This window comes from Crotalus tigris, unplaced genomic scaffold (assembly GCF_016545835.1).
Source record: "Crotalus tigris isolate CLP2741 ecotype Arizona unplaced genomic scaffold, ASM1654583v1 scf7180000018322.853269, whole genome shotgun sequence".
NCBI lineage: Eukaryota > Metazoa > Chordata > Lepidosauria > Squamata > Viperidae > Crotalus > Crotalus tigris.
In genome coordinates, this window is record NW_024096942.1 from 642,696 (window position 1) to 667,696 (window position 25,001).

General features: G+C 45.1%; 1 protein-coding gene across 3 annotated transcripts in view; it reads left to right on the forward strand.

The window, feature by feature from the left end:
• Nucleotides 1-25,001, forward strand: part of SLC4A4 (solute carrier family 4 member 4) — a 199,549-nt gene that overhangs the window by 130,867 nt on the left and 43,681 nt on the right. For all 3 annotated transcript variants that reach the window (XM_039350339.1, XM_039350340.1, XM_039350341.1), the window contains 6 exons: nucleotides 1,709-1,796; nucleotides 3,288-3,442; nucleotides 4,852-4,965; nucleotides 6,415-6,589; nucleotides 14,540-14,673; nucleotides 16,579-16,850. In XM_039350339.1, coding sequence (XP_039206273.1) covers nucleotides 1,709-1,796; nucleotides 3,288-3,442; nucleotides 4,852-4,965; nucleotides 6,415-6,589; nucleotides 14,540-14,673; nucleotides 16,579-16,850 — 938 coding nt within the window. The remainder of the gene's footprint in view (nucleotides 1-1,708; nucleotides 1,797-3,287; nucleotides 3,443-4,851; nucleotides 4,966-6,414; nucleotides 6,590-14,539; nucleotides 14,674-16,578; nucleotides 16,851-25,001) is intronic.

The window sequence follows — 25,001 nt, forward strand, 5'->3', positions numbered from 1 at the left end:
TGAATGTTTTTATGTGACAGCTGCACAAAAACTGGAATGTCTGAGTGGAGGCTAAAACGTATGAAAAACAGTTGCAGGCATTGGGTATGTCTAGTCGTTTAATGAAAAGAAGGACTAGGGGTGATCTGATAGCAGTCTTCCAATATTTGAGGGGTTACCACAAAAAAAGAAGGGGTTCACCTATTCTTGTCTCCTGAAAGCAAGACAAGAGACAATAGATGGAAACTAATCAAGGAGAGAACCAACCTAGAACTAAGGAGAAATTTCCTGACAGGTAGAACAATTAATCAGTGGAACAGCTTGCCTCCAGAAGTGGTGGGTGCTCCATCAATGGAGATTTTTAAGAAGAGACTGGACAGCCATTTGTCCAGAATGGTATAGGGCAGGGATAGGCAACCTTGGCTCTTTTATGACTCGTGGACTTCAACTCCCAGAATTCCTGAGCCAGCATGGCTCAGCTTGGAAACTCTCCCTTTCCCCTCAGCATGGCTGGCTCAGGAATTCTGGGAGTTGAAGTCTACAAGTCATAAAAGAGCCAAGATTGCCTACCCCTGGTATAGGGCTCTCCTGTTTGAACAGGGGTTTGGACTAGAATATCTCCAAGGTCCCTTCCAACTCCTGTTATTCTGTCTTGGATGGTCATATGGGCTAATTTGTAAGTGTTCCTCACTCCTGCAAAGGAACTGGGAGACTATTGCCTCTCTTTGAAATTATTTCCCCCTCATCAAACTGCCACAGGTGAACCAGGCAGGAAACACAGCCAGATGAGATAATTCCATTCATTGCAAGATTGTATTAGCAGAATCTTGCACGTCTGAAAGTCCAAATCTTCCACTGTCTTCTTTACACCCGGAGAAGTTAAGGACAGTCCCTTCCAAGCCTCAACTCCCAGAATTCCTGAGCCAGCCATGCTGAGGGGAAAGCGACAGGTTTCTAAGCTGAGCCATGCTGGCTCAGGAATTCTGGGAGTTGAAGTCCACGAGTCATAAAAGAGCCAAGGTTGCCTACCTCTGGCCTAGGCCTAGGCCGCTTTATGACTCGTGGACTTCGACTCCCAGAATTCCTGAGCTAGCCGTGCTCAGCTTGGAAAGGGACAGGTTTCCACTCAGCATGCTGGCTCAGGAATTCTGGGAGTTGAAGTCCACGAGTCATAAAGGGGCCATAGTTCCCCATGCTGGATCAGGAATTCTGGGAGTTGAAGTCCACGAGTCATAAAAGAGCCAAGGTTGCCTATCCCTGCCCTATAACATTCTGGACAAATGGCTGTCCAGTCTCTTCTTAAAAATTTCCATTGATGGAGCACCCACCACTTCTGGAGGCAAGCTGTTCCACTGATTAATTGTTCTACCTGTCAGGAAATTTCTCCTTAGTTCTAGGTTGCTTCTCTCCTTGATTAGTTTCCATCTATTGTTTCTTGTCTTGCTTTCAGGAGACAAGAATAGGTTGAACCCCTTCTTTTTTGTGATAACCCCTCAAATATTGGAAGACTGCTATTAGGTCACCCCTAGTCCTTCTTTTCGTTAAACTATTAGACATACCCAATGCCTGCAACTGCAACCAAGCCTCCTCTGATCTAACCATTCCCTCTTTTCATATTTTTTTTCTCTTCGTATTTGCGTTTTACTTAAGTAAACGTTCTTAATAAAAAAAAAATTGCCTGTGGATTTGCACATGATAACAACACTGCTTTTCTTCCTGGGGGGTCCAGGTTCCTGTTCATTTTGCTGGGTCCAAAAGGCAAAGCAAAATCCTACCACGAAATCGGCCGAGCCATTGCCACGTTGATGTCGGATGAGGTAATCAGCCTTGGTGCTGAAATGGTCTCCTTGAGACCAGACTGTGCTAATCTATTAGTGCTTCTGGAAAATTTTAAGGGTTGCCTCCCATGGAGCGTATAGTCTTTGTACTGATCTCACCCAGTTCTTGAGGTCTTGGCTTGGGATTCATTTGAAATGTGGGCAATGGTTGGAAAGACGATCATACCAGGAAAGGAGGCATATTCACACCTGCCAAGCTGTTGACTCACTCCCAGCTCGGTGAACAACATCACTTTCGAAGTTACGACATTAGCTTTGGCTCGTGGGAATTTCATCAGAGAGCTCTTCCTTGAAGTTTGAATTTGATCGCCGGTGGGAAAATAACTGCAGGCAAATTTCCTTCCTTGATACTTTCTCAGGGGTGGCTCCCCTCCTCCGGAACATTTGCATACAAAACACACATCTGCACATAGGGAATTGGGTGGTGTAGTTGAAGGGAGTTCCTTGGGACAATGAAAGAGATGTGGTGGGTTGGGTATGGCCTTAGAGACAGTAGGAAACCCAGGTTGAGTTCAACAGGTCATAGAGCAAGTGATAGGAAATCTCCATTTCTCTAAAATTGGAAGGCCGTTGGCCAGAGTAGGCAGTGAAGCCTTGAGGGATCCTTGATGTGAGATGTTTCATTACCAAACTAGGTAACACTATCAGTGCTAGAAGGGAGTGGTGTCTGTGGAGAGGAGGAGAAGGAGGAGGACTTGGTGCTCTCTGAGCTTGGTTGTTTTCTTGCAGACATTTCATTACACAAACTAAGTAACATCGTCATTGCTAGTACTGGGGTTTGCTCTCAATTTATATTCTAGTCCAGTGATGGCAAACCTTTTAGAGACCGAGTGCCCACACTGCAACCCCAAACCCACTTATGCATCGTCGGGTGCCGAGTGGGTGTGGCCCATTGGGTGGGTGTGGCTCATTGGGTGGGCGTGGCTGCGGTGGTAACGGCAGACTGGGTGGGACTAAAAAGTTCAATCAATCAATTCCAACTTTGCAAGATCTTTTTTTCCCCCGCAAGAAGTTGAAATTGATTGATTGATTTTTATTTTTTTTTGCACACGGCAGCGGAGGCCTAAAGCGAAAAGGTTTTATAAAACTCCGCTGAAGGCCTAGGACTGGGGCGACGGCGTGCGTGCCCACAGAGAGGGCTCTGAGTGCCGCCTCTGGCACCTGTGCCATAGGTTCGCCACCACTCTTGTAGTATCTTGCCCTGTCAGGAATTTAATTGAGAACAAACCCTGCTCCTTATTAGCAGTGATGATGTTTCCTAGCTTGGCTTTATGAAACCTCTGCTCAGAAAGCACCAAGGACCCCTCATTTTAACCTTGAATTACAAATAACTCTTTTATCGATAGTAAAGGCTTATCTGGACAGATAGATGGGTGTTATGATGTATAGTTGCATATATCTCTGCAGAAATATCTAGATGGCATTTTTTTTTTTTTGCATCTGATCTCTTCTTCATTCATCCCTTTATAGGTATTTCATGACATAGCCTACAAAGCCAAAGACAGGCAGGACCTGATCGCTGGGATTGATGAATTTCTGGATGAAGTAATTGTGCTTCCTCCTGGAGAGTGGGATCCTGCCATAAGGATAGAGCCCCCCAAATCTCTTCCATCTTCTGATAAAAGGTAATTGCATTCCATCCTGTGGGAGGGAGGGAGGGAGGGAGGGATGGATGGATGGATGGATGGATGGATGGGTGCATGGGTGGGTGGATGGATGGATGGATGGATAGATAGATAGATGGAAGATAGATAGATAGATAGATAGATAGAGATAGACAGACAGACAGACAGATAGATAGATAGATAGAGATAGAGAGATAGATAGATAGATTAGATCAGACATGTCAAACACAAGGCCCAGGGGCCGGATGCGGCCCGCAAAGCGGTTTCATGTGACCCACGAAGCCATCCTTGAAACAGTGAGGGAACGGCCCCCGCTGCCTTGGCCCTGGCCCAGGCCAGCCGGGAGCCAATGTACAATTTTGTGGTGGCCATCTTGGCACTTGCCCCGGTGGACCATGCCTTGGCACTTGCCCCGGTCCCACCCCCTTCTGCCAGAGACCCTCAGATCTGTCTCTGCCCAGGCCCCCACAGGCACCCTTGACGCGAATGATGTAGAACTGGGCACGCCCACCTAGTAGGCCACACCCACTCCATCCACGCCCATCCAGTAGGCTGCATCCACTCTGGCTACACCCCCGCTGCCCCACCCCGAGCAACTGCAATGCTGATGCGGCCCTCAGTGAAATTGAGTTTGACACCCCTGGATTAGATAGATAAATAGATAGATAATAGAGATAGATAATAGAAATAGATAGATAGATTAGATCACTGGTTCCCAACCTGTGGGTCGGGAGCCCATTTGGGGTCGAACGACCATTTCACGGGGGTCGCCAAACAATGCAGTCCGCCATTTTTTCCCCTTTTCCTTAGCTGTGCTACTCCCTTTTATTCTATTGGCTTTTGAAAGCCAATAGAATTGACTCTCTTGAATAGAGTCTAATTCTATTGGCTTTCAAAAGCCAATAGGAATTGTCCAGGCTGTCTCTGCCCTGCTGAGCCTACCAAAAGTCCCATTCTGCCAACGGTGCTGCACCAGTTGAGTAGTCCTCAACTTACGACCAGTTGAGTAGTCCTTGACTTACGACTGGTTGGGGGTCGCAGCATTAAAAAGGTTGAGAACCACTGGATTAGATAGATTAGATAAATAGATAGACAGACAGACAGACAGACAGACAGACAGATACTATTTTTATTATTTCACAAACCATCCATCAAAAGACAAATGTTAGGGAAATGAAAAGCCAGGGAGGGCTAAACCTAACCAAATTGTTTTTCAAAACAGGCCTAAAATGCATCAGTGTTCTGCAGAGGACAGAGTAGTTCATATTATTAAGACCAAACGTAATTTCTGAAGATTACAAAAGGTTAAGGACACATGCCTGTGGTATTTGGGTTTCTGGGTATGTGTATCTGTAGGATGTTTGCATCAAGTGCGCATATTCAACTGTACTCTCATTCTGTCTGCCCAGGAAAATCTTGTACGCAGGCGGCGAGAATATCCAGATGAATGGAGACACCCCTCACGAGGGAGAAAATGGAGGAGGGGGACACGGGGACTGTGAAGAATTGCAGCGAACTGGCAGGTAAGAAACAAAAGTTCATATCTTCATATGGGATACTTTGCTAGTGTGTTATATAGGTAGTCCTTAGAAATAGAAATAGAATAATTGGAAGGGGCCTTGGAGGTCATCTAGTCCAGTGGTTCTCAACCTGTGGGTCGGGACCCCATTTGGGGTCGAACGACTATTTCACGGGGGTCGCCAAACAACGCAGTCCGCCATTTTTTCCCCCTTTTCCTTAGCCCTTTTATTCTATTGGCTTTTGAAAGCCAATAGAATAGATTCTCTTGAATAGAGTCTAATTCTATTGGCTTTCAGAAGCCAATAGGAATGGTCCAGGCTGTCTCTTCCCTGCTGAGCCCACCAAAAGTCCCATTCTGCAAACGGTGCTGCACCCGTTGAGTAGTCCTCGACTTACGACCGGTTGAGTAGTCCTCGACTTACGACTGGTTGGGGGTCGCGGCATTAAAAAGTTTGAGAACCACTGATCTAGTCCAACCCGCCCTGTTCAGGCAAGAAACCCTATACCATTTCAGACAAATAGATGTCCAATCTCTTCTTACAAACCTCCAGTATTGAAGCATCCACAAGTTTTTCCACTGGTTAATTGTTCTAACTGTCAGGAAATTTCTTCTTAGTTCTAGGTTGCTTCTCTCCTTGATTGGTTTCCGTAATCTGTAACTTATCTTAACTTTACAACCAGCTGCTTAACAACCCACCTGAAGTTACAATATATCTCCCTAGAACTACTTACCATCTGTTTTTGGAGCTTACAACAACTGCATACAAACACCGCCAATCGTGTGATTGCATTTGGAGCGTTTGGCAACTAGCTCACTTTTACGTCCATTTGCAGCATCCTGTAATCACGTGACCCTGATTTGTGACACCTTTTGCTGGTTTGCAGCATTTACTTCCAGTTTCCAGCAAAAAAAAAACAAAAAAACAAAAAACTCCCATTAGGGAAAACAGATTCATTTAGTGAGTGTGGCGTTTACTGTAGCCTTTGCTTAACAAATGTTGCAAAAAAACAAAAACAAAAAAACCCTCAGGTCTAATGACATGATACTTTGATTTACAACTGCAACATCTTACAATGGTAATTCTGGGCTCGTATGCAATCATAAATAAAGGACAACCTGTAAATAATAATAATAATAATAAAGTTGGAAGGGACCTTGGAGGTCATCTAGTCCAGCCCCCTGCTCAGGCAGGAAACCCTGTACCATTTCAGACAAATGGCTGTCCAGTCTCTTAAAAACTTCCAGTGTTTGGAGCATTCACCGCTTCTGGAGGCAGGTGGTTTCACTGAAATGTCAGGAAGTTCCCCTTCAGATAGTTTTAACTCGCATCCTTCTTGGGGGAAGCTATTACAATAGCCCTTAAAATTGTGTTTTGGGGTGCTGTTTTCAAACTCTCCTTCGCTATGTGGACTAATGTCATTGTGACACTTTCTCTTCTTCTTCTTCTTAGATTTTTTGGGGGTTTAATCAAAGACATCAAGAGGAAAGCTCCTTTCTTTGCCAGCGATTTCTACGATGCCTTCAACATCCAAGCCCTGTCTGCCATTCTCTTCATCTACCTGGCAACGGTAACCAACGCCATCACTTTCGGAGGCCTGCTGGGAGATGCCACAGAAAACATGCAGGTGGGTCACGCTTCTGAAGAAGCCAACGGGCTCAACAGGACGGAATTGGGCAAACACAGCTTTCTTCGAAGCCTCATCGCACGCCGCAAGGGGCTGCAGTGGCTCACGTGGCTAGGATCTTCTGACTCAGAAGATCACCGAACGGGTTGACTGCTTGGCAGTTCGAAACCCGAGAGTCCGAGCCGCGTGACAGAAAGAGCTCATCTCAGTTTGTCCCAGCTCCTGCCAGCCAACCCGTTCGAAAGCACGCCAATGCGAATAGACAAATAGGTACCACCTCGGTGTGGAAAAATAACAGGGACGCAAAAGGCCTGAGCAACGGTGAGGTCGCCGGCTAAGCCTTTCAACCTGGAAGTGCCGTGGTAGGTGCTTCCAACACATAAGCAGTAGTAGTTTACCACAGAAACAGCTGTATAGCATTGCAGGAAAGAGCTTTGTTGTAAATAACTGTGGGACGCCCGGCCTCAGACAGCAAGCAATTTGAGGGTCTTCCTGGACATGTGGCTTTTATTTATTTATTTATTTATTTATTTACTTACTTATTTATGAGACTTATATACCGCTTTAAGTGCAAACACTCTCTAAGCGGTGTGCACCAGTAAGCAATGTATATATATATTTACATTGCCCCCAACAATCTGGGTCCTCATTTTACCTACCCCGGAAGGATGGAAGGGTGAGTCAACCTTGAGCCGGTGAGATTTGAACCGCTGACCTGCTGAACACAGTCAGCTAAAGTGGCCTGCAGTACTGCACTCTAACTGCTGCGCCACCTCGGCTCAGCTTTTACCCCGAAGACCAAGTGACATCCATGGCTTGGCAGGACATGGCACCGTTCCATTTCCATGTTAACCGTGTAGTTAACTGTAGTTATATCATTGTCTGCTTTGATTTTAATGGATTATCTTAATTTTTGTATGTGTATCACGGATGTTTCAATCCAGTATGTTATATTTGTTGCGACCCACCACGAGTCATGAGATGTGACAAAGAATAAGTTCAATCAATCCAATCAATCAATCAATCAAAGTTGCTAGACAGTATCAGTGCTACTAGTATCATTTTGCAAACACTGACAGGTTTATGTTATATACGGGCATAATCTAGTACTTTATTTTGTAAATTAAGCATGTATATATGCATAAAGACGGATGATGATTTGCTAATTTAGGGCCACAAGCCTTAAAAACTAGTGGAACATCAAAAGCAGCCAGATAAAACCTTGAAAAAAAATCATTGATTTTGTTCCATAACTCTTAGATAGTTAATCCATCTTAGACAAATACTTATAGTTTAATCAGTGTGTTTAATGGAGCATCTGTATTTAATGACTAAAAAGAGATATTAAGCCTCTGGAAGCTTTATAATAATAATAATAATAGTAAAGTTGGGGAAAACAGATTCATTTAGTGAATGTGGTGTTTACTGCAGCCTTTGCTTAACAAATGTTGCAAAAAAAACAAACCCTCAGGTCTAATGACATGATACCTTGATTTACAACTGCAACATCTTACGATGGTAATTCTGGGCTCGTATGCAATCATAAATCAAGGACAACCTGTAAATAATAATAATAAAGTTGGAAGGGATCTTGGAGGTCATCTAGTCCAGCCCCCTGCTCAGGCAGGAAGCCCTATACCATTTCAGACAAATGGCTGTCCAATCTCTTCTTAAAAACTTCCAGTGTTGGAGCATTCACCGCTTCTGAAGGAAGGTTGTTCCACTGGTTAATTGTTCTCACTGTCAGGAAGTTTCTCCTTAGTTCTAGATTGCTTCTCTCCTTGATGAGTTTCCACCCATTGCTTCTTGTCCTACCTTCAGGCGTTTTGGAGAATAGCTTGACTCCCTCTTTTTTGTGGCAGCCCTTGAGATATTGGAACACTACTATCATGTCCCCCCTCATCCTTCTCTTCATTAAACTAGACATGATCCTTGATAGCCCGTGGTATGGTTTTTATACTTGATCCCTTTAATATCTTGTCAGGTGCAAACAACCAGACCCACAATTGAAGAGTTCAATTAACTGCTTTATTGCCCAAGCAATAAAGTCTCAGACTTGGGTGAGACTAGATAAGGATCAGTGGCATTCAAAGGGGGTTGAACTTTGCCTTCTTGTCCCCATGTAGGGATTCTAGACTAAGTCCCTGTTTGACTCCTCCCCCTGACTTGGCCATTGTTTCTCCTACAAGTCTTCTCTTAATAGTTCATGTGCCTTAGAACTGAATCACAGCACTGAGAATAGGTTCATGGCTTAGCATAGTTCAGATGAGGTTCTGAAATATGTTACCTGAAGATTTAAATGAATACTGATTTTTCCACCACAAAAGAAAGTGTTACCCTACAGAGTGATTTACTTCCTTCTGCCAGTGTGTGCTGAATGTGTGGGAGGGAGAGTGGAGTTTTTAAATTTATTTTAAAAACCTAAGTAAAATTAATCTCCTTCTCTTCTCTCCAGGAAAGGGAGAGAAAAACCTTGACTGCTCTCAACCTTCCTATCCCATATTTGTTTGCACAATGGAAATCTTTAGCTTAACAAATATGCTTCTGATTCATTTCCCTCCCCCAGAAAATCTGGACCGGCAAGGTTTTACTTTTTTGATTTTTTTTTTCCATATTTCAGAGCAATTTCAGGTTGGTTTTTGCAGATCTTCGTGATGGATCCTTTAGGCCAGTGGTTCTCAACCTTTTTAATGCCGCGACCTCCAACCGGTCGTAAGTCAAGGACTACTCAACCGGTCGTAAATCGAGGACTACTCAACTGATGCAGCACCATTTGCAGAATGGGATTTTTGGCGGGCTCAGGAGGGCAGAGACAGCCTGGACAATTCCTATTGGCTTTTGAAAGCCAATAGAATTAGACTCTATTCAAGAGAGTCTATTCTATTGGCTTTCAAAAGCCAATAGAATAAAAGGGAGTAGCACAACTAAGGAAAAGGGGGAAAAAATGGCGGACTGCGTTGTTTGGCGACCCCCGTGAAATGGTCGTTCAACCCCAAATGGGGTCCCGACCCACAGGTTGAGAACCACTGCTTTAGGCAATCCCAAAATAAATTAATTGTTCAAACTCAGATCCTTTGTTCTTTCTCTCAGGTCCTTACTTGACCTAGAATCCTGGGCTGGCTGAGGAATTCTGGGAATTGAAGTCCACAAGTCTTAAAAGTTGCCAAGTTTGAAGGCCCCTGCTGTAAGGCAATCAGATGTTAGCTTATAGTGGCCATACTTCTTCAATATAAAACAGAATGTACAGAAAGTGACACTGTAAATTTCAGATAGGTTGATAATTGTACAGTACTGGGTGACATACATCATTACTGTGCAAGCTTTAATTCTAAATATGGAAGTTGTATGATGTTTAACCACCACATGGTTAGAGCTTGGATTTTACAGAGAGAAACATGTAAAGAGAATTATGCAAATATGTTTCCATATAGATGTCTAAAGTAGACTCAGACATACAGTACCTACTAACATACACAATCAAGAAATACTGTTGTTGTCTTAGTTGGAGTAGGCTGTGCACATGTTAGTGTCTCCTCACTGGAGAACAAACTGTTGTTTATTATTAATTATATTTATATTATTTATATTTAGTGCAACAATACAGTCCCACTAAATCAGGGGTCTTCAAACTTGGCCCTTTTATGACTTGTGGACTTCAACTCCCCGAATTCCTCAGGCAGCGTTTGTCTGAAATGGTATAAAGCAGACATGTCAAACACAAGGCCCGGGGGCTGGATGTGGCCTGCAAAGTGGTTTCATGTGGCCCGCGAAGCTATCCTGGAAACAGTGAGGGAACGGCCCCTGCTGCCTCGGCCCTGGCCCAGGCCAGCCGGGAGCCAATGTACAATTTTGTGGTGGCCATCTATGCTGAAACGCATTCAGTCTTAGCTCCACAAGGCCGTCTGGAAACAGCGAGGAACCAGACCCTGCCGCGTCAGCCCCGCCCCCTGGGTGCATGCTGGGGAGGGGTCACCCTTTGTGAGGAATGAAGAAATGCACCAGTGCCTGGAAGTGGCCAGCAAATGGCCCTCGCCTACTTCACATATCCGGCTTGATGGGCTCTGCCCTGGTCCCACCCCCTTCTGCCAGAGACCCTCAGATCTGTCCCACTCCTGCCCAGGCCCCCACAGGCACCCTTGACGCAAATGATGTAGAGCTGGCCACACCCACCCAGTAGGCTACACTCAATCCATCCACGCCCACCCAGTAGGCCGCACCTACCCTGGCCACACCCACCCACCCCCCTGAGGGCAACCACAATGCTGATGCGGCCCTCAATGAAACTGAGTTTGACACCTCTGTATAGAGTCTCCTGCTTGACCAGGGAGTTGGACTAGAAGACCTCCAAGGTCCCTTTATTCTGTTAAGATTATAGCTTTGCAACATATAGAGGCAGAAGGGATTATCGTCAAGCTCAATGGGATTTAACACCCATCTAAGTCAAAAGAAGTGGAGGTACAGATCATTTGTGTAGGACAAGAACGTATCATCCCCTTTGTTATGCTATGGGGTTTCGTTGGCTGAGCTCCTACTCCATAAGAATCACACTTCTTATGGAATTGTGGGGCAGGATGGTTTCCCATTGGAGGCACCTCCCCCTTGTCCTGTCCTCATACTCCTAGGAGTATCCTTTCTCTCCAGCATCCAAGATGTCATTGTGCTTTCATATTTTTCCCACCTCCTACTACAGGGGTCTTCAAACTTGCCCCTTTTATGACTTGTGGACTTCAACTCCCAGAATTGCTCAGCCAGCGTGTCTGGCTGAGGAATTCTGGGAGTTGAAGTCCACAAGTCACATAAGGGCCAATTTTGAAGACCCCTGCACTAAATCCTGAGATGTACTATTTTTTTAATCTCTGCAAATAGGAAAGTCTGTGCTGAGAAGCATTGTTACCGTTCTTGGTATATCATTTATGTGCTAATAAGTTCAGATCCCCATTGGTTCAGAAGGACTTGGGGTACAAAAACTGTTATTGCTTGTCCAGCGAGGGTGGAGAGGATGTTTAGTAGTGATACAAATAATTTTGGCTTTGGGGTGGGCTTGAATCAAGGTTTAGTGCTTCTAAGACAATCAGCTTCTTTCTGAGTAGGGAGTATGTTAAATAGTTTGAAACGAGTGCTAGATTTATCTGTTTATTTATAGACAGAGTCCAGTCCTGAGTTTTGAGGTAAATGCCCCAGAGGCTATTGAATAAACACAATAAATATGAATCATAAAGGTCAAAAATAAACACAAGGATAAAAATAGTGGGGGGAAAATGATAAAAAGAGCAGCTTTCAAGAGGAAATTAAAGTACCATTCATGGTTTAAGGCAGGGGTTCTCAATCTGTGGGTCAGGACCCCATTTGGGGTCGAACGACCATTTCACGGGGGTCGCCAAACAACGCAGTCCGCCATTTTTTCCCCCTTTTTCCTTAGCTGTGCTACTCCCTTTTATTCTATTGGCTTCTGAAAGCCAATAGAATAGACTCTCTTGAATAGAGTCTCATTCTATTGGTTTTCAAAAGCCAATAGGAATTGTCCAGGCTGTCTCTGCCCTGCTGAGCCCGCCAAAAGTCCCATTCTGCAAACGGTGCTGCACCAGTTGAGTAGTCCTCGACTTACGACCGGTTGGGGGTCGTGGCATTTAAAAGGTTGAGAACCACTGGTTTAAGGAGATAGAGGGGTTTTTTTTTGGCTGGGTTCTTACAAAAAAGTGAAATTTCACCGGGCAAACATATTCTCAAAATTTGGATGTCACTATGGAGAATACAGGGAGTCCTTGACTTACGACCACCCTTGAGTGCGAAATTTCTGTCGCTAACCAAGACAGTTGCTAAGTGAATATTGCCCCATTTTTATGAACTTGCCACTGTTGCTACATGAATCTCTGCAGTTAAGTTAGAAGCATGTTTTTTAAGTGAATCTGGCTTCCCCATTGACTTTGCTATTCAGAGGGTCGCAAAAAGTGATCACGTGATCCCAGGACAACACAACCGTTATTAAGTATCAGTTGCCAAGCCTCCGGGTTTTGATCACGTGACCAGGGGGATGGTGCAATGGTTGTAACTTCAAATGATCGCTAAAAAAAATAGTTGTAAGTTGAAAACGACCTGTGCATTCTTCATTCTACTGTGCTTGAGAGGTGGGACCGGTGAGTAATTTCCTAAGGGAAGTAGGCTCAAAATTGGGTATCAGGGTGAATTTCCTAAAAGCTGCCAGCCCATGGAAAAGACTGTCACGCAAAATGATAAGGAGTTTTTCAATAGAGACCTTCAAACATCATTGAGCAAGTAACCTCTAGTGAATCCTGCAAGAACAGCTATTTGTATTATGTCAATGCTTCTCAACCTTAGCATGCTGACTAGAGCATTCTGGGAATTGAAGTCCAGACCTGTGAGCATCGCCAAGTTCAGAAACGCAGGACGAGATAATCTCTAAAATCCTTTCCAGTTCTGTGATTCTAGCACAGGGATAGGCAACCTTGGCTCTTTTATGACTCGTGGACTTCAACTCCCAGAATTCCTGAGTCAGCCATGCTGAGGGGAAAGGGAGAGGTTTCCAAGCTGAGCCGTGCTGGCTCAGGAATTCTGGGAGTTGAAGTCCATGAGTCATAAAAGAGCCAAGGTTGCCTACCCCTGTTGTAGCATAACAGTCCACTAAATGCAGAAAGGCATAGACAGGCAGTCCTCAATTTACAACAGTTCATTTAGTGACCGTTGAAAAACTTAGGACCATTTTTCACACTTATGTGGCAGCATCCATTACGTGGTCACGTGATCTAAATCCAGACACCTGGCAACTGACTCGTCTTTATGACGGTTGCAGCGTCCCGGGATCGTGTGATCCCCTTTTGTAAGCTTCCGACAAGCAAAGTCAATGGGGAAGCCAGTTTCACTTAATAACCGTGTTACTAACTTAACAACTGCAGTGATTCACTTAAAAACTGCGACAAGAAAAGTTGTAAAATGGGGCAAGACTCATGGAACAACTGTCTCACTTAGCAACAAAAATATGGGCCTGAATTGTGGTCCAGGACTACCTGCAATCAAGATTTCAATTGAGGGATGGATTTTTATAGGCAGGCAATTTCCTCTTTTGATACGGCCCTTGGAGAGTGTAAAAGCTACCGGAGGAACGTGAATGTGGGGGCCTATAAGGAACCCAGATAAATATTTGCGAGCTCAGGCGACATTTCTTATTACAACCACCATTAATCAGAAGGATCAGCCACGGACTTGAAAACATTTGGAGATTTCAAACTGTAATTCTCTCCTGCGAAAGCCATCACTTCTGCTGAAAAGAATGTTGCTGACTGTGAATTAAATGAAGTAATTTAGCTTCCCTATCCAGTTCAACATGTCTATTTATTTTCCTTCCCCTGCCATTGCAAGTGTAAAGCTGGATATTTAAGATAAGGTAAGGTAAGATAAGATAAGATGATAAGATAAGATAAGATAACCTTTATTGTCATTTTTTTGACCGGGCACAATGGCACACATCACAAAATGAAATTTAGTTACCAGCTCTCAAAGTGAAACACATACATGACACAGACCTAAAACATACTATATACAACATATGTATAGATCCACACCCCTGCATGTACGTAACAAATAAATATTAAATACTGTCCATCTTGAATATATAACGGAAGGAGGAAGCTTGAGAGTTCACAAGGTTAATGCTGTATGGAATGAAACTATGGCTGAATCTGGATGTTCTGCTACAGCTACCACGGAGCCCCCTCCTCCCAGAAAGGAACAAGGAAAACAGGTTGTGTAGAGGATGTGTGGTGTCCCAGATAATCTTGCGGACCCTCAAGCAACGCTTCTGTGCTATGTCCTGGATGGGAGGGAGGGAACTGACAATGATCTTTTCAGCTGTCCTCACCACTCTCTGCACGCCTTCCTGTCTGAATGCATTTAATAACACGGATGTATTTGCTTGTTTTTTTGTTTTGCTTCTAGGGTGTGTTGGAAAGCTTTCTGGGCACAGCCGTTACAGGAGCCGTTTTCTGTTTATTCGCTGGCCAGCCACTTACTATTCTGAGCAGCACTGGGCCCGTGTTGGTCTTTGAGCGACTTTTATTTAACTTTAGCAAGTAAGTCCGAAATGAAGAGGGGCTGGTAATATCATGGGGGGGGGGTTTCTGACAGAAAAATGTATAGCAACCTATTCTAGGATAAAAATGTTATCCCACAGTTCCCAGTCAGCCCTCCTGAAGGACTTCAATTCTGGAATTGACCAGTTGTTCCGAAAATAAATATGCAAGTAGTCCTCAACGTACAGCCACATTGAGCCCCACATGTCCATTGCTGAGAAAGATAGTTGTTAAATGAGTTTTAGTCCACTTTATGACCTTTTTTGTCACAGTTGTTAGCCGCGATTAACTTGGTTGTAAAGCGAATCTGGCTTCCCCATTGACCAGGGGTCAGCAACCTTAAACACTCAAAGAGCCACTTGGACCCCTTTCCCGGAGAAAAGAAAACATCGGGAGCCGCAAAACTTGAGCGTGCACGCAAGGGGTGGGGAGCTTGATTGAAGAGTTTAATTAAAAAGAAATAGAGGCTGCTGTGCGTGAGTTCTCTCTCTCTCTCTTTCTCTCTCTCTCTCTTTCCTCTCTCTCTCTCCCCCATCTCTCTTTCCTCTCCCCCTCTCCTTCTTTCTCCCTTTCTCTTTCTCTCCCTCTCTCTCTTTCTGTCCTCTCCCTCCCCCCTCTCTTTTTCTCTCTCTTCCTCTCTCTCTTTCTCTCTCCCCCTCTCTCTCCTTTCCCTCTCTCTTTCTCTTTCTCTCTCCTTCCCTCTCTCTCTTTCCTCTCCCTCTCCCCCTCTCTCTATCACTCTCTCTCTCTTTCCTTCCTCTCCCCCCTCCTCCCTCTCTCTCCCTTTCTCTTTTTCTCCCTCTCTCTCCCCCTCTCTCTTTCTCTCTCTTTTTCTCTCTCTCTTCTTCTCTCTCTTTCTCTCCCTCTCTCCGATCTTCTGCTCACCTGGCAAACTGGCTTCAGGGCTCTGGAGCCGCAGGGTGCCGACCTGTTCAAAAGGGGATCACATGACCCCAGGACACTGCGACCGTCATAAATATGAGCCAAATGTCTATGGAGATTCTCAGTCATCCAGGTCATGGTTTGTCCCAAAGGCAAACGTCTTTGTTTTTCCTTGAAGACGTTTCCCTTCTCATCCAAGAAGCTTCTTCAGTCAGAACTGAAGAAGCTTCTTGAATGAGAAGGGAAACGTCTTCAAGGAAAAACAAAGGACGTCCAGTTGCCTCTTGAAAAAGCACCTTTGGGATAAATTTGAGCCAGTTGCCAAGCATCTGAATTTTGATCGCATAAGCATGGGGATGCCGCAACATAGCCCCGGGCGACTCAGCAACCGTCATAAATATGAGCCGGTTGCCAATATCCAAATTTTGATCACGTAATCAAGGGGATGTTGCAGTAGTCAGACGTGTGAAAAACGGTCATAGGTCACTTTTTTCAGTGCCATTGTAAATTCGGTCACTAAACGAAAGATTGTATGTCAAGGGCTACCTGTATACCATTTAAATAGGTGTATGCTAAAGGCCAAAGAATGGAGGCCTTTGAACTCTGGTGCTGGAGAAGATGCCTGCGAGTCCTCTGGACTGCAAGGCGATCAAACCAGTCAGTCCTAGAGGAGATCAACCTGACTGCTCTTTAGAAGGCCATATCCTGAAGTTGAAACTCAAGTCCTTTGGCCACCTAATGAGAAGGAAGGACTCCCTGGAGAAGGGCCTAATGCTGGGAAAGATGGAGGGCAATAGAAGAAGGGGACGACGGAGAAGGAGGTGGTTGGATGGAGTCACTGAAGCAGTAGGTGTGAACTTAAATGGACTCCAGAAGATGGCAGAGGACAGGAAAGCCTGGAGGAACGTTGTCCATGGGGTCGCGGTGGGTCAGACACGACTTCGCAACTAACAACAACAACATGCTATTTCCCCCTCTTATATTTTCTTATTTTTCAATCTCACTTGACTTCTTCATTTGCAGAGACAACAACTTTGATTATCTCGAGTTCCGTCTCTGGATTGGCTTGTGGTCAGCCTTCCTGTGTCTGATCTTGGTTGCTACCGATGCTAGCTTTTTAGTTCAGTACTTCACCCGGTTCACAGAAGAAGGCTTCTCCTCTCTGATTAGCTTCATCTTCATCTACGATGCCTTCAAGAAGATGATCAAACTAGCCGATTATTACCCCATCAATTCCCACTTCAAAGTGAACGATATTACGCTGTATTCCTGTACCTGCGCACCACCAGATCCAGGTAAGGGGTAAACTTTGTTGCTTTGTTTGAAGGGTGAATTCTTAATAAATCATTATTGTATTAAATTCTAACACAATGGTTCTCAACCTTTCTAATGCCGTGACCCCATAATACAGTTCCCCATGTTGTGGTGACCCCCAAGTGGGTGTGGCCACCAATAAGAGGGAGTAGGACAGCTAGGGAAAAGGGAAAAAAATGGCGGACAGCGTGGTTTGGCGACCACCGTGAAATGGTCATTTGACCCCAAATGGGGTCCCGACCCACAGGTTGAGAACCACTGATGACAGCCTGGGACTTCAAAACAGGGAAGCGAGAGTCCACGTTTTGTTAGAATCTAACAAAACGTGGACTCTCGCTTCCCTGTTTTGAAGTCCCAGGCTGTCATCAGTGGTTCTCAATCTGTGGGTTGGGACCCCATTTGGGGTCGAACAACCATTTCACGGGGGTCGCCAAACAACGCAGTCCGCCATTCCCCCCCCTTTTTCTTAGCTGTGCTACTCCCTTTTATTCTATTGGCTTTTGAAAGCTAATAGAATAGATTCTCTTGAATAGAGTCTAATTCTATTGGCTTTCAAAAGCCAATAGGAATTGTCCAGGTTGTCTCTGCCCTGCTGAGCCCGCCAAAAGTCCCATTCTGCAAACGATGCTGCACTAATTGAGTAGTCCTCGACTTACGACCGGTTGAGTAGTCCTCGACTTACGACCGGTTGGGGGTCACGGCATTAAAAAGGTTGAGAACCACTGCTCCAGATGAAAGTTTCAGATACCACATTTTCATCCTTATTCCATTAGATTCCATTTGTAGGACCAGGAGGGTGAATTTTACCTCCAGTAACTAATTGTGGCCTTGAGTATTCAAGGTGAGCTGAGCACATCCTTGCTCCAGCTGGGATGTTCCATCATTTTTAACAAGTGTGGTCTTTACTTGCTGTACCTGCTTCAGTGGAAATAGTTGTCCACCGTTTGAGTCTCTCCAAGCCTCTTACGTAGCTTCTGGAGCAGACATGTCAAACTCGTGATGTCACGCGACGTATCGGGACTGTTTTGGCATTGCCGGCAATGGGGTGGGCACGGCTTCTGCGTGATGCGTCTGTCTGGCCCGCAGGCCGGCAATTTGACACTCCTGTTCTAGAGCAATGTCTTCCAAACTTGCCAACTTCAAGAAGTGTAGATTTCAGCTTCCAGGATTCTCCAGCCACCTGCGCACCAATTCAAATTTCGAATATGCCGTCCTAGGATTGCAGAATTTGAAAGGCTATTGGAATTACTATGTTGTTCATAGTATGTTTAGGTGTGTGTCATGTATGTGTTTCACTTTGAGAGCGGGCAGCTAAATTTCATTTTTGATGTGTGCCATTGTGCCCACAGTATAAAAATGGCAATAAAGGTTATCTTAACAGTCTTTTTTTCAACCTTGGCAAACTCTTACAATGTGTGAATTTCAGCTGCCAGAATTCCCCAGCTTGCATGGGATAAGTTGCCAATTTTGAAAAAAAACACTGTTCTAGATTATTCCTGAAGTGGGAAGGATCAACCCCACACTCTCACATTGATGATGTTACCTAGTTGGGTCGTAAAACGTTTGCAAGCAAACGATCTCCGAGAGCACCAAGAACTCCACAGTTCAACCCTGAGTTATAAGGTAGACAATTTTTTCAAGTGGAGGATCAGCTTTTTCAACCTTCTGTTACTTTTTTTTGGGGGGGGGAAATGTAATGGCTTAAGATAACCATTCACCCCTTCACCACCATTTTCTGATGATTGTTACTCCCATCTGGGATATTTAAATGGGCAAAGTGAAATCTTTGTACCCCCGAGAAATGGGCTGTACATTTTGGCACCAACCACTACAGTGATGTCAGAGCTTCATTAGTCGCACACCTGTGGCCTGGAATAAACTGGGATTGCTACACAGAAGAGGGAATCAAGTGATTCTCCAATGCGCCGGAAGGCAGGACAAGAAGCAGTGGATGGAAACTAATCAAGGAGAGAAGCAACCTAGAACTAAGGAGAAACTTCCTGACAGTTAGAACAATTAACCAGTGCAACAACCTGTCTCCAGAAGTGGTGAATGCTCCAACACTGGAGGTTTTTAAGAAGAATCTGGACAACCATTTTTCTGAAATGGTATAGGTTCTCCTGCTTGAACAGGGGGTTGGACTAGAAGACCTCCAAGGTCCCTTCCAGCTCTAGTCTAGTCTAATCTAGTCCTATTCTATTCTATTCCATTCCATTCCATTCCATTCCATTCCATTCCATTCCATTCCATTCCATTCCATTCCATTCCATTCTATTCTATTCTATTCTATTCTATTCTATTCTCTGTTTATTCTGTTCTCTATTCTATTCTAAATTCTAAAACTGTCTAAAATAAGCCATGGACCTCTTGTAAGAAAATTGCTGTTTAATGTCTCACGATAGAGATTTGAGATATTGTAATTCAGAGGCCGCGATTGGATGAATAGTTTGTGGTCTCTGCTGAGGAAAAAAAAAAGAGAGGTGGCTGGGGATTGTGGGAGTTGAAGTCATAGCAATCCAGAGGACACCTGTTCTCCCCGGCATATCCGTAAAATATTTACAATTTTAAAAATCCACAGGTGAAGATGGCATAGGAGGTAGCGTCTTCTTTGCATTAAAATGAACCTTACGATTAAAAAAAATATAGGGCTACAAAAAGCTAAATAACGCTGCACAGGTGATCTGATGATTGCTGTTTAAGGGGAAGTGAGTCAGATTTTGGCACAGGTAAAACAAGCTTGAGTATCTGGTGCCATGCCAAAAAGGAAGATGAGCCGGTGAACCTTACCTGTTTGCCCGAGTTGACCGTTGCTGGATGCTTGTCAATTATGCTGTCAAGCTGCAAAGAATAACTATGCTGTGGCATCCATTACTGCTTCTTAACTTGCCTAAAAATTCGGGGGGGGGGGGTGGTGGCGGTGGAGAGAGGGGAGGGAAGAATGGAATGCAGGCTTCAGACATCGGACTGCCAAGCTGTGAGCACTAAAGTCGCTCAAATGTTGTTTACTAAGAACTGAAACACTCTCTCATAATAACTTGTCGGATGCTTCATTGGACAATGTGACCTGCACTAAAGGGAGACTCTATACCAGTGGTGCCGAACCTATGGCACGTGTGCCAGAGGCGGCATGCAGAGCCCTCTCTGTGGGCACGCGTGCTGTCGCCCCTGCCCTGCCTACCCCCGTGGCCCCCTCCTCACCAGCAGCCCCTCTGGAGCAGAGTTGCCTCTGGGCGTGGCCCGCATGGAACAGCGCATGGCAGCTGGGCAGCAGGGACAATACTCCGCCTTTGCACCCCATCGTGCGCAGATGATGCTGCAAGGCGTGGGCAGAGGGCATGGCCACCAGGGCGCTGCAGGGCTGGCTGGGCGATCTGCGGTAGGCCATGGAGGCGGTAGGTCGCCCTGTGGGCAAGTGGGGCGGTGGGGGAGCAGGGGCGGGCGTAGCGGGCATGGCAGGGCAAGGTAGGTGGGGGCAGGGCAGGGGTGGAGCGGTCAGGGCAGGGCGGAGCGGGGGTGGGAGGGGCGGTTTTTGGGCACTCGGTGTCTAAAAGGTTCGCCATCACTGCTCTATACTTGAATATACTGATTTTGGCGCCAGTTAACCAGAGCTGGTTTTCCTTTCCTCTGTGCCGAAATGATGTGCTCAATAAAGTTTTGCATTAGAGATTGCATGGCCTCAGCTATGCTTACTTCATTGGGTTCATCAGTTGGAACCTTGACATAGGCATTAAATATGAAGGTCGCACGTTCAATCTTCCAAATGACTTCAGGAAGATGTAGAAGGGCTTCTCACCAGTGCTCGCTATTGAGTATATCATTTTGGGGTGTCTCCTAGTGAACTTGTAGACCCAGAAGAGGAATTGAAAAGATTGTTATAAACTCTTAGTTGAATCCCAGCTTTTCCTGGCTTGGTTGCTTTCAGATGTGTGAGTTGCTTCCAGATTATTCTGGGGTTTCTCAGCTGGGCCACACATTGCTGTGACCCACTGGTGGGATTCAAATACGGGAACAACAGGTTCTCTGTGTGGATGCCACTTCCGGAAATCCATTCTGGGCCTGAGCAACAAAAAATTAGCTACCGGTTCTGCCGAAGTGGTGCGAACCAGCTCAGTCCCACCACTGCTTTGACCAGGGGTAGGCAACCTTGGCTCTTTTTGACTCGTGGACTTCAACTCCCAGAATTCCTGAGCCAGCCACGCTGAGGGGAAAGGGAGAGTTTCCAAGCTGAGCCATGCTGGCTCAGGAATTCTGGGAGTTGAAGTCCATGAGTCATGAAGGGGCCAAAGTTTCCCCCATGCTGGCTCAGGAATTCTGGGAGTTGAAGTCCATGAGTCATAAAAGAGCCAAGGTTGCCGACCCCTGGCTTGGACCATCCAGGATGGATTCCATTTCTAATCTAACTTCACAGTGTCTACTCTATTGGTGTCCATCAAGCGGGAATTATAAATTACATACCACCTCGGGATTTTTTTTTTCTTGATAAGTCTTTTTGAAGAGTATATTTCATTCATTTTCTCTTCCCATGGAAAGAAAAAGAGTTAAGAGACAATCCCAATTTAGGGATGGAGTAGAAACATCACCAGCATCTCGTTTTGAAGGTTTTCAGAAGAATTTGTGACCTTGTGAAAAGCCAACAGACTGTAGGCAGAGGATAAGAGTCCCTTAGGTGAGTTCCCAACCACTATATACCCCGGAATTGCTGATTGTAGGCTTGTATCTTCACTCTATTTAGGAATGCAGAATTGGGGACTTGAGACCCTTGTGTCAAATATGTCTTAACACATGCTCAAATTGGGTTGAGAATAGAGGTCTAGATGCCATTTCCAGTCTATTACGTTCAAACAAGAAGTCTGAAGTGGAACAAGACTGGGGAAAAAAAAAAACCTTAACTGTTGGTGAATTCTTTGAGCAGACATGTCAAACACAAGGCCCGGGGGCCGGATGCGGCCCGCAAAGTAGTTTCATGTGGCCCGCAAAGCTATTCTGGAAACAGTGAGGGAACGGTCCCCACTGCCTTAGCCTGGCCCAGGCCAGCCAGGAGCCAATGTACAATTTTGTGGTGGCCATCTATGCTGAAACACATTCAGTCTTAGCTCCACAAGGCCGTCTGGAAACAGCGAGGAACCAGGCCCTGCCGTGTCAGCCCCGCCTCCTGGGTGCATGCTGGGGAGGTGTCACCCTTTGTGGGGAATGAAGAAATGGACCATGCCTTGGCACTTGCTCCGGTCCCACCCCCTTCTGCCAGAGACCCTCAGATCTGTCCCACTCCTGCCCAGGCCCCCACAGGCACCCTTGACGTGAACGATGTAGAGATGGCCACACCCATCCAGTAGCCACACCCACCTGGCCACACCCATCCGGCCCCCCAAGGGCAACCGCAATGCTGATGCGGCCATCAATGAAATTGAATTTGACATCCATGTCTTAGAGGAAGAAGTTTTGCTTGAATGTATAATACTAGGCAGGGCTTCAGTGGTTAAAGCTTGTCAGCTGGATAGCTGACAGCCCATGTTCAAGACCCGAGCGCCTTGAGAGAAGGTGAGCTCCCATTGCTTGCCTCAGCTCCTGTCCACCTAGCATGCAAATGCGAGTAGCGTGCAAATGTGAGTAGATAAATAGGTACCATTTCGGTGGGAAGATAACGGGGTTCCATGCACCTTGGCGTATAGTCAGGCTGGCCATATGACTACAGAAGCATCTTCGGACAATGCTGGCTCCATTGGCCAAGAAACCTAGAATCAGATATGACTGGAAAAGGAAAACCTTTACCTTTATAACACTGAGCACACCAAGCTGCTTTTAGTGTGTCAGAAGCACTCCCAATATACAATCCTAACCAGAATACCTAAAAATACATTTTACCAGGGTCCGTATTCCCTGTTGGAACTATTTGCGAACTCTGGGCCTTGATTACTCCAGCAGAATGATGTGGGACCCCTTTGAAGCCATCTCTCATATCCTGCTGATATGCTGAAATATATCATTCAAACCAGTGTTCCAATATCTCAGGGGCTGCCCCAAAGAAGAGGGAGTCAAGCTATTCTCCAAAGCACCTGAAGGCAGGACAAGAAGCAACGGATGGAAACTAACCAAGGAGAGAAGCAACCTAGAACTAAGGAGAAACTTCCTGACAGTGAGAACAGTTAACCAGTGGAACAACCTGCTTCCAGAAGCGGTGAATGCTCCAACACTGGAAGTTATTAAGAAAAGACTGGACAGCCATTTGTCAGAAATGGTATAGGGTTCCCTGTCTGAGCAGGGGGCTGGAATAGATGACCTCCAAGGTCCCTTCCAACTTTATTATTATTACCAGTTCCACAGAGATGATCTCCCCAATGCTGGATGTATTCAAGTGACTGCTACCTGCTGGGAATATTTTAATTTGGATTCTTGGCCCTGACTTAATGACCTTGTCTAGCTCCACTATTCAGTGATTTTACGATGTTACCATTAAGGATATATGTGTATGTGTGTGTGGTGTGTGTGTGTGTGTGTGTGTATATATATGTGTGTGTGTGTGTTTTCTGAGGTTTTCGCGGGTATTTGTATGTAGGTCTTTGGTTATTTGGGTTTTCTCCCGCGTAAAATTGGAAGTGTCTTGGCGACGTTTCAACAAAGTCCCATTCGTCATCTTCAGGCTGGTGTTTTCAGCTTCGTGCTTCGAGGAGCAATATGTATATGTATATGTGTGTGTATATATATATATATATATATATATATATATATATATATATATATATATATATATTTTTCTGAGGTTTTCGCGGGTATTTGTATATAGGTCTTTGGTTGTTCGGGTTTTCTCCCGCGTAAAATTGGAAGTGTCTTGGCAACGTTTCGACGAAGTCACATTCGTCATCTTCAGGCTGGTGTTTTTAGCTTCTTGCTTTGAGCAGCAAATCACAAAGTCATAAAAGAGCCAAGGTTACCTACCTTTGGCCTAGGCCTAGGCCGCTTTATGACTCGTGGACTTCAACTCCCAGAATTCCTGAGCCAGCATGGTTCAGTTTGGAAATCTCTCCCTTTCCCCTCAGCATGGCTGGCTCAGGAATTCTGGGAGTTGAAGTCCACAAGTTATAAAAGAGCCAAGGTTGCCTACCCCTGTTCTAGGTTATATTTCTCTTTAACGATCTTCCACCTTTTTCTTTTTAGCCTGTCCTCAGGTGCTTTGAAGAATAAATCTCTGCCCCCCCTTTTCTGTGACAGCCCCTCAAGTACCTGAAGATAGCTACCCTGTCACCCCAAACCTCCTCTTCGATAGTTCCCTAATTCCCTTGACCATTCATCCTTACCGTTTAATCTCCAAATTTATAAACTTTGTTGCTCCTCTGTATACTTTTTCTACGGTTTCAACATTGGCTTCCAAAATTTCATTGATCTACAACCAGGCAGTATATCCTGGAGCCCAAAGGTCTACGACATGCCTCCCAGAAGCCCTCCAAAAATTGCTACCAAATTGCAAAGTTTAACGTGGTCTTCAGTGGGGTGGGGTGGCAGGGTGGCCTAGTGGTGAAGACGCTTGCCTCCCACTCAGAAGGTTGAGAGTTCAACCCTAGATAGGAGCAGATGTTTCTCTCTCAGGGCGCAAAGAGAAAATATCTGCTGCGAACTCCTTGTAGGTGTCAGGAAGGGTATCCAGCCAGTAAACGCTCAACTTCATCCCAGTTTCTCTGATCCTACCCAGAATTAAAGGATTACAAGAGTCATAAAAAGAATAAATAAATAAATAAATGGGGTGTACTTTTAATAATCATATTCAAATAATGAAGATTTAAATTCATTTAGATTTAAATAAGATTTATTTACTTTTTTAAAAAAAAATCCAATTGTGTTTCTGTTCTATCTCTACTTACTTCTTTATTTTTTGAGCAAGCTTCCGAAAAACTAATACCAACCATGGTTCAAAAAAAAAAATTTGCAGGCACTGTTGTGGAAAACTTCAGTGCATAGGTAGTCCTCAACTTAATGGCCACAACTGAGCTCAAAATTTCCAGTTGTTAAGTGAGTTTTGCTCCATTTTTTTGCTGTCGTTCTTAAGCGAATCGCTGTTAAAACAGTAATAGTGAATCTGGCTCCCCCCCCCGTTGACCTTGCTAGTCAGAAGGTCACAGAATGTGATCACATGGCCCCAG